We start from the raw sequence: 9,744 nt of genomic DNA, 5'->3' as shown, positions 1-9,744 counted from the left end.
ATTGGTCCAGTCAGCTGTGGTCAGGGGGACCAGGGGCAGGACTGTGTTCCCCCCATGGAACCCTTCCAGGGGGCTGCAGGTGCGCAGGCACTTTGAGGCTTAGAGTCTTCAAAAGGCACAGTGGTGCCCTCCAATGAGGTTCTGTTCTCTGGGGTTTTGTTTTTGCTTTGTTTCTGTTTCGCCATGTGTGTGTTGGGGGGTTAGTTGTACCAGGCTGTTGTCCTAGGAGAGGCATAGGGGGGCCTGATTTTCTGGGGAGTCCTTTTCTCTGGGTGGCAGGTAGCCTATAGCGATGCCCCCATGGGGCCCTGTTCCCCAGGGCAGTTAGATGGAGACGCTATTCTCAATGAGGGGAGGGTCCAGGTAGGGGTAGGGTAGCGCCAGGCTGTGGTTTCGCTCTTGGATGTCTCGCGAGATCTCAGCCAGGCGGCTCTGGAAGGCAGCGATGCTCCGGCGCGGGGCCTCCTCGGTGAAGTACTCGTCCGGGTAGGTGCCCAGGGGCCTCTGGGAACCAAACACAAGGGTGGGTGAAGGGGCTGCTATGCAGCTGTGACCCGCCTTAGCCATCCATCCAGCGGGACCTGAAGCAGCCTCTGATTGAGCCACCTTCCCCTGAACAGTAACGATTACTATGGGCAGCTCTGAGGTTGAAGGCTCAAGTCAGAGGGCCCGGCCACCCTGGAACTTATCACACGTTTCCCTTGCAGTGAAGGGTGACTCTGCATCATCTCATTTGGCCCTCCTTGTGAGATGTCCAGTGCCCATGTGTCCCTCTGGGAAGGCTCCGTGGGGTGTGTGACAGTAGAGTAGGATCTGGGTCAGGAAGGGTAAACAGCATCGCCTCCCTTACCCTAGGGCTGGCCCAGCCAGGTTCCCAGCCCCACACTCACTCGGTCTCCAGGCTCCTTGCTTAGCAGCCAGAGGGCAATGACCACATCACACGTGGCATTGACTGGTGGGAGGGTGGCTAAGAAGCCCTCCAGCCTGGCCTGGCCTTTGGAGGTGGGCGGTGGCAGCTGCATGCTGGGTGGCAGGTTGGGCATCCAGGCAGCAAAGTCAAACTGACAGCCAAGAGGGCAGAGTGAAGTTAGGAGCCCATCCTCCTCCCCAATCCTGCCCCCCTTCTCATTGACATTGACCCTTCTCACCTGCCCTGCACTGACAGCTGAATGCTTGGCCGAACAGTTGAATATCACCATGGTGACATACTGTATCAGGGCTTCCCGCGTCCCCAGGGTGGAGGGTAGACCTGCAGGGAGAGCTGGGCTGGGAATGGGGCTGTAAGGGTCCTGAGGACAATGCTGCAGAGGTCTGAGGGTAGGACCTAAGAACTGAGGTCCCCCTACCTGAGCTCTCCCGGCCTAGGAAGCCCTCGGAGAAGATCTCCCGCACCCAGGCCTGGAGTTCACTGTCATCACGGACAGACTCATCACTCGGGTAGTAGATGCCGATCATTTCGGAGACAAAGCTGCAAGGTGCATGGGGTTGCTGTCCCAGCTGTCAACCCAACCATCCCTGAGAAGCGCCCCTGCCCAGTCCTGGTGCTGTTAATGTCCATCCCTCCTCCTGGTGGGCACCTCTGTGAGCCTTCCTTCTCCTTCCTCCCTGCCCCCAAGGCTGAAGCTCTCTGGGGCTGGATCCCTCACCGCTCCACTGCACCCCAGATCTGCATCCCATCATCCCGGTAGTAGTAGTCCGGGATGTCTTCAACTCCTCGGGCCCGAATATCATCAGGCAGACACAGGGCAGAATAGTTCAGCTGTTTCATGTTCTTCTGTATCAGCTCAGAGAAACCTCCAATGCCAAGGCCTGTGGACTGGGAGATTGGACTCCTGGTTACCACAGCCCTTGCCCCAGAAGCAGGAGGTAATACTGTGTGGGGAGACAGGGCCACTTCCACCCCAGGATCTCAGAGTCTTCATACTGAAGGACTAGCCCACCCACATTCTCCCTAAAGCAGTCCTTACCCTGTCCACCACCTGCCCAGGGGCAATGAGCCGTTCTCGGGCCAGCGTGTTGATATGCAAGGTGTACCGAGTGTGAGGGATCAGCAGCTGTAAGGGCCATAGAAGAGAGCTGGGTAAAACCTGAGTATCTCTGGTCCCACGCCTTGCTTCACAGAGGCACCCAGTCCTGTAAATCACTCATGGAAAGAGATGACAGTGACAGGAGAGGCTGCCTGGTACAGAGATTAGGGCTCTAGGCCCAGTGATGGGGACCAAGATCCACCAGCATCCTTTTCTGTGACCTTGACCATGTGTGTTCCTCTCTCTGGGTATCAGATCACTGGGCAAATGAGAGGGCTCATCTGGATGAGCTCTGTGAATCCCTCCAGCTCCAGCATCCTGTGATTTTCTGACCCCTGGGTAGGCAAAGCACCGTGAAAACCAGGGCCTGTGGGCCTGGCAATGTGGAACCATCCCCTAGAGCCCACCACTGAGTGCCAGGCCCTGGGAGCTGCAGATTGTCAGAAAGAATCAGCCTGGATTGAAGAGGACAGGGTAGGGCCTGCATCCAGGATCTAGGGGACTGTCTAAGGAAGAATCAGAAAGTCTCAGCAGCTGTGGACCCATCACACTGACAGAGGAGATGCTCCAGGCCCCTGGAGGGGATGAATCTGGGCCATCTGATGGCTTAGCAAAGCCCACCTTAGAGACACCAGTCTCTCTCTCACAGCTTCCCATCTCTGCATCGATCTGCAGAAAACCTGCTGGCCATGTTCTCACTTTGGCATCTGTTTGCCCCAGGTCTCTCCTCTCCTAGGAGCTGGGCTCCTGTGACAGCTGTTGGACTGAGCTCCCCTAGAAGGGAATCTCTCTGGGGCACAACCTGCTGTCACATGCGGTCCTTCCTCTATCCCCAGTCCCTATTACCCTACCCCAGCTTAGGGCTTGTCGGAAAGCAGCCCCTTGGGGCAGTTGTGCAGGGAGTTGCTACTGAGGCAGGATGGGGGCTTAGCATCCTGGCCTGGAAGGACAGGGCCATGTATGGACAGGCTTCATGGAAGAGGCACCCCAAGGGGCAGGCCCAGGTGCAGGGACCCGCAGGCTTGGGGCACAGTCTGGGCCATCTTGCTGAGCCACTGACCTTGAAGAGGGGGTGGCAGTGGGGCAGCTGGCGCAGCGTAGCCAGGGCGAAGACCTCGGGCACCAGGTGTGCCTGTAACAGGTGTGTGAGGGCCTCGTGGATGGAGAACTCGGCATTGCGCACCCACGTCTTGGCTAGCAGCCAGTCCCACTTGTCATCACTGGGCAGAAAGATGGGGCTGTTGGGCCCGGGAGTCTGGCTGAGCTGTAGCAGGGGCCGGTGGGGAGAGGCAGCCTTGAGTGTCTGCCCACTGTCAGTCAGACCACTCCCCACCCCTGCCCTGCTACCTGCCAGCTGCTGACCTGGATGGCGAGCGGCAGCAGGGGCCCACGGCCGGGACGCTGGTATAGCAGGGTCATTGGGGCCGTGGAGAACTGAGGCCTCCCATTGATGACATTGGTGCGGACATCAGCGAGGAGGTCGTAATCCACCAGGAACAGAGACCCCTTCTGCGGGAGAGATCAGAGGAGCCTGGGCTGCCATCTGGCTTTGTGCAGGTGGGGAGTATGGGAATTTGGGAGAGGATGCGAGGCTAGGAGTAGAGTGTACATGGGAGAGGGTATTCCTGGCACACCGTGCACCATAGGTCCTTAACCAATGTGAGTATGGTTCCTTTTTGGTAGGGATGGGCCTGAAGGACTGAGATGGGGGTGTGCAGGGCTGGGACCCCCTGCCCCTCACCTCCAGCTCGGCCTGCAGGCTTGTTCCAGGGCCCAACACCGGGGCCACCATGGCATCGGTGACAGGGAAGTTCTTGGGGAGGTGGTGACAGCGTCGGATCAGGACGGGGTTGAGGCCATTCAGGAACTGGTAGGCGAAGAAGGCGTCCTCCTGCCAGTGCTCACACACGTATTCTGTGGGGAGGGGCAGGGGAGATGGGACTGGTCACCCCAGCCCCCGGGGGATTGCCCCCTAGCCACCATGGTGGAGCTTCCCTTGGGTCTGTCCTATGTGCCCCTCTCTTCTCACTCTGTACCTTTCTTAGGGTGACCTCCTCTGACCCCTTGGCTTCAGTTCACTCAAGCAGCATATCTTAGTCCCCAGACCACCTGGCCTACCATCTCCCTGCCATCCCCACCTCTGTGACTCAAGCACAGCACATCTGAGGCTGAACATGGGCTCCGGCTCCAGCCTGGGCCCTGCCCCATTGCCTGGCTTCCCAGGAATTGCACCTCCATGCACCAGATCACCTGGGGCAGAGCAGCTCCCCGCATCCTCCTCCCATCAAGTCCTGTTCATTCTCCATCCTCAGTAGCTCCTGGTCCACCCATCCACTCAGCACTGCCTTGCTGAGGTTTCCATCCTCTGCTGACCACGACCAGAGCCTCATGTCCTGTCCTGCTTCCACTTCTGTCCAGACAGCCCATCCCCTGTGGCACAACTGGCCACACATTCCCCAACAGGTAGCTGGTTGAAACTTCCCACTGCATATAGGAAAGGCCCGAGCTCCTACCATGGCCTCCGCAGTTCTGCACATCTGGGGGCCCAGACACCTCCCCTGCTTCACCTCCTATCTTCTTGCCCTGGATCAATACTCTTTGGCCACAGCAGCATCTTCTGCCCCTAGGAGGTCTCTGCTCCTTCCATCTTCAGGGCCTTCACCTGCACCACCCCCCGAACCTGAAGCACCCTCTGCTCCCCTACACCACGCCCAGCACTGCTGACACCTACCCAACTTTGAGGTCTCAAGTTTTGACTCAGCCTAAAGTCACCTCTGTGGGTCACTCCCTAGCTGGACCAAGATAGCTGCCCCTTACACACTCTCACTGGAGCTGTGATGTGCAGGCTTCACAAGTGAACCTCTTGATTTACTTTTGAGCCTACTTTGCTTTTTGCCTGCTCAACTGGAAGCTCTGGGGGGACAAGGACTGTGCCCACAGCCCCTAAGACACTGTCGGGTGTGTAGTAGCCAAAAAGTGTCTGATGGATTAAAAGGCATTAGAAGGTCAGAGATGCCCCCAGTACACATCCTTTTTGTGTCTGGGGAGAAAGTAAGGCTCAATGAGGATCACACAGTGGACTGGGGCTTGGTTTTCTGAGATTCCTGTTAGCAAGAGCTGATGCCCCAGGGAAGAGGTCTGCAGCCCTCACCTACAGCTGGAGTCTTCCGGAAGTTGAACACCCGTCTCATTTCCTTCAGACTCTTCCAGAGCCCCTTGCGGTCCAGCAGCCCTTTGAGTTTCAGCTCAGCCAACCTGCCAGAAGATGTGAGGGGTCAGGTGGGGGAGGCAAGAGGCCCTGGGAGACCCTCCCTTGTCCGCTAGGCTTATCCTTCCTGGGATTCCAAACCAGCTTCTGGGGCCCAAGGCAGTCCCTACCCCAAGGCTGCCATGACCCTGTGGGAATAGGTGGTGAGTAGAGGCCTTGCCCTGGGCGGGGTCATGTGACCCATATTCCTGATGGTGGGGAGGGCAGAAGGCAGGGGTCCTAGGGCATCGAAGACCCATGGACAGGAGAGGGGGTTTGTCCTCACGCAGAGCCGCCTCGCAGGTAGAAGGTGGTGTTCTTGGCCACAGAGTATTTGATGTTGAGGTTCAGGTTTTTTACGGTCTCCTCGTCAAGGCACCGAGGCCAGCCTGGGATGTAAGTCTTCCAGCTGGAGGGAAGAGCCAGAAGGCAGTCAGCAAGAAGCCTCAGAGAACCCACTGACAAGGGATAGAGGGTGGCAGACTCTTCAAGGCCCTGATCAAGGCCAGCCCCTTTCCACAGGCAGGAGTCTTTCTGGGCTCTGCCTTTCCCCTCCACCCTCAATGCTTCAGGGAGAGCTGCCATGTTCCCTGGGAGACTCCTCCCCTGGTCCATTGATTGGTCCAGGGTTGGGCACCTGGCCAGAGAGAGGCCAATCAGAATCCTTCTTGAGAAATTAGAGATTGGGGCTGGACCTGGGGACATCTCTCTCTCTCTCTCTCTCTCTCTCTCTCTGGGTATCTGGGTTATAACATGTAAACATCAGGACTGCTAGTTACAGCCATTTCCCATCATGTGGCCTGGGAACAAAGAAAGCTGTTCTGCAGAGAGAAAAGTGAAGCAGGAGAGAGAAGCATTTGGGGGCTCCAGAGACAGGGAAGAGACTCACCTTGTTTCTGGCCCCTGAGATTTGGCTACACTTCCAGCCCTCACTTCTGTGAATATCTCTGTGACCTGTTGACACATTCCTTTTTTTTTTTTTTTTCTGTCTGCTAGTTGGAGTCTGTTTTTGTTTTTGCAAAACTCCCAACCAACAGAGATGCATTGCAGAGGGGACACTGTCCTGAAGGTGGGAGTGTGTGAAGGCATCAATTGCGTTTGGCAGGCATCCCATGGAGAGACACTTCAGCCTCTGTAGCTTGAGGGAACCTAGAAATTTCCTCTGGTCTGGCCTAAAGCATCTCTAAATCCCTTTATCCAGCAGCAACACAGCCTGAGATCTTTGGGTGAAATGGTAAAATCATGTCCCTGCAAAGCTGAGTCGATCCCAGCCAGTCGTCCTTTCACTCCTTCCCTTGTTCATTCTTTAGTTCATTCAGTCATTGCCTTGGGTTTGAACAGGCACCTTCTAAGAACAATTTGTAATTAAAGTACACTGCCACTAAGTGGTGGCCAAACCCTGCTTCTCAAACTTCAATGCACAAAAATTTAATTCGCCCAGGGATCTTGGTAAAATGCAGATTCTCATTTACTAGGTCTGGGATGGGGGGCCCAAGACCCTGCATTTCTAACGAGCTCCCAGGTGATGCTGACTCTGTGGATCTGAGATCTTGCTCTGAGTATTGAAGATGTAGCCACCAGGAGCAGAGGTAACTGAGGGACATTAGGAACAACAGTCTATACATTTGTGCAGGGCTTAGCAGCTGACAAGCTGTATTCATAACCATTTTCTCATTTGTTCTTCCTAAAAACACAGATCAGACTGGTATTCTTAGCTTCTTTTGCAGGAGAAAATAAGGATTAGAAAGGTTAAAGAATTTGCCTAACCTTTCACATCTCCTACCCTGCACAGAGGCTGGCCCTGCATTTCCTGACTCTTGTGTCTTTGTTTTGCCAAGAAAGGAACAAAGCACTCCTTCACTCCACGGACACAGCCGTCTCCATCTGTTCCCTCACCTGGGGCCATTGCTGGCAGATTGTGCCTCATGGTTTTCTCAGGGATATAATTCACAACACATGTGGAAGCACCAGCAGCCAAATGAGCCTGCAGCTGCTGTGCCCCCAGAGACCTGAAGCAAAAGCCTGCAGCCCGGGCTTCAGACACAGCCTGGTTGGCCAGATCATGACCTTTTGAAAACCTGCTCCTGAGTGGAGTCCCTGGCTTTCTGCCTCAGGAGACCCCAGAGGCTCCAGTCCCTTCTGCAGCCCTCCACCTTCTGCCAGGGGGCCCTCTAGGACTCAGCTATCCCAGCTGACCTCTAACAATGTTGAGCCCAGAGCAGAGAAAGAGCCCCCTCCCATCCCTTGCCCACCCTGGAGGATGAGTTTCCTGGGGGTTGGGGTGACATATTTCTGGTTCTGCCCCTACTTCCAGGAGAACACAACATGCTGATGTTTGAAAAAGCCCCAGGGGAAGAAAGATGTCAGCAAGATTAAGGCATTGATAGCAGTAGGTTTCAAGGTTTAGTGGGCATGAGTCACCTGAAAATCTCCTTAATACAATATTGCTGGCAACAAAGATTTACTGTACCACACAAAAAATTATGCCTGGAACCTGTGTGCCTGTGTGTGTGTGTGTGTGTGTGTGTGTGTGTGTGTGTGCTTAGTCGTTTAGTCATGTCTTTGAGACCCTGTAGACTATAGCCTGCCAGGCTCCTCTGTCCATGGGATTCTCTAGGCAAGAATATTGGAGAGGGTAACCTTTCCCTTCTTCAGGGGATCTTCTCAACCCAGGATCGGACCCCGGGTCTCCAGCACTGCGGGCAGATTCTATACCATCTGAGCCATCTGGGAAGTCCTGTAATAACCTATAATGGAATATAATCTAGAAACAACCTGAATCACTATGCTGTATACCGAAAACTAATATAATATTTTACATCTACCATAGTTTCATTAAAAAACACCAGTATTGCCGCCCTCCCCCCTCCATATCTGATTCGGGAGGTCTGAGGAGGTCAACCTATCTCCACCCCCTCTCCACACAGAAGCCCCCTCCTCACCGGTAGGTCTCCCGCCTGGCCTGCAGCTCTTCCCTGCGCTGTTGCTGGAGAGTGGGGTGGTGATCTTCCCAGGAGATCTTCGCTGTGGGAGGAGTGGAGCAGGTGAAGAGGGCAGAGAAAGCCCCCTGACCCCTGGCCTCAGCTACTCCCCCCTCCACTTGATTCACCCCTTACCAGGTCCCTTGCCCCCAGAAGGATGGCTTCTCCCACTCTAGACTGCCACCTCCCCCTTCCCCCAACCTCCCCTTCCCGCCCCGCCCCCCAACCCTGTGCCCCTGTCCCTCCGCCTTAGCGACACAGGTTCATCTCTCCGATCCTCCCTTGCCCTTTTCTCCAACACACCAGCCACCCCCCCTTTCCTGTGTGCCCGTCACCTGTCCCCTCCCGCAGCACCAGGCTCCTCTCGCCCTCCAGCCACTGGTAGCAGGGGAAGCAGAGCGGCGCGGCCCCGTGCGGCGTGAGCTGGAGCCAGCGACAGAACCAGGCGTCCCCGGCCGAGGGCGCGAGGGGCCGAGATCGCGCTGGGGGCGCCTTGTGGACGCGCACCAGCAGCACCCGGCCCACGTCCTCGGGGGGCGTCACCTCGAAGTCCTCCTCCTGTGGGGAGGAGACGTTTAGTATCCTAGAGGGTCGTCCCTCCTGCTCCCTCCTCCACCTCCACCCCTACGTCCCAAGCACTCACGGCGCCCGCGTTGAACTCTTTGCCGAGACGGTCCAGGGGCAGTGGTGGGGTCTCTCCTCGGGTCCCCACGATGCTGACAGATATTTTGTCCCACGTACCGGCCCCGAAGGCCTCTCCGGTGGATACCCTCACCCTGAACTTGGCCATGGGGACAGCCGGAATCTGGCTCTCTCCTGCTGGTCGGACTGCAGAGCCCAGTTGCTCACCCCCAGGGACATGCACCTCCGCACCCTGGCCAGGCAACTCTGAGTTCCCGTGGGGCCTATCACCACCTCAAAAAGCAATCCCTGGCCCAGGGCAGAGAGGGCGGGGCTGAGAGGCAGGGAGAGAGGCAAACCGCTGTGTCTGCTGGTCCGCCCTGGGACGTGTCCGGACTGAGGTCTGGGAGACAGACCCTTTCAGTGATGGGCAGGGCCAGAGGGAATTGGGATCCACTGGAGCTCAGGGGTTCGTTTGTCCACCTCTTTGTTTCTTTGCCTTCTTAGCCTTGAAAAGCTATGCAGAGAAATTCCCTGGCGATCCAATGGTTAAGATTGGCACTTCCAATGCAGGGGACACCGGTTCAATCCCTGATCAGGAAACAAGATCCTGTATGCGGGGCAAGAGGCCGGGGGAGAGGGGTGGAATCCATTTTCTGCCATTTTAGTGGAGCTTGGGGAGGGGACAAAAGCCAATGTTTGTTTTATCCAGAATAATTTAGAAGATCAACCTGTTGCATTTCTCCATGCCTAAATCCCCACTAGATCTATCCATTGTCCCCCATTCTGTTACCTTTTGTTGTTTTCTGTATATTTATGCTGAAGCAGGAGCAGTTGCCTGCCTTGAAGCAGGCAACAGTTACATTCT

At 56.1% G+C, this 9,744-nt stretch overlaps 1 protein-coding gene across 1 annotated transcript; it reads right to left on the bottom strand.

Annotated features, from left to right (window-relative positions):
- Window positions 1-234: 234 nt before the first annotated feature.
- ALOX15B (arachidonate 15-lipoxygenase type B) lies at window positions 235-9,045 on the bottom strand (the record flags this gene model as incomplete). Its single annotated transcript, NM_001205703.1, is given in 14 exon segments — window positions 235-504; window positions 891-1,061; window positions 1,149-1,249; window positions 1,347-1,468; window positions 1,647-1,816; window positions 1,968-2,054; window positions 3,088-3,291; window positions 3,390-3,536; window positions 3,769-3,941; window positions 5,179-5,282; window positions 5,561-5,683; window positions 8,217-8,298; window positions 8,591-8,813; window positions 8,899-9,045. Coding segments are annotated over 14 exon segments (2,034 nt in total).
- Window positions 9,046-9,744: the final 699 nt, after the last annotated feature.

Source organism: Bos taurus, chromosome 19 (genome assembly GCF_002263795.3).
Source record: "Bos taurus isolate L1 Dominette 01449 registration number 42190680 breed Hereford chromosome 19, ARS-UCD2.0, whole genome shotgun sequence".
NCBI lineage: Eukaryota > Metazoa > Chordata > Mammalia > Artiodactyla > Bovidae > Bos > Bos taurus.
The sequence above is the reverse complement of the archived record's forward strand: the minus strand, read 5'-3'. Positions and strand labels throughout refer to the sequence as shown.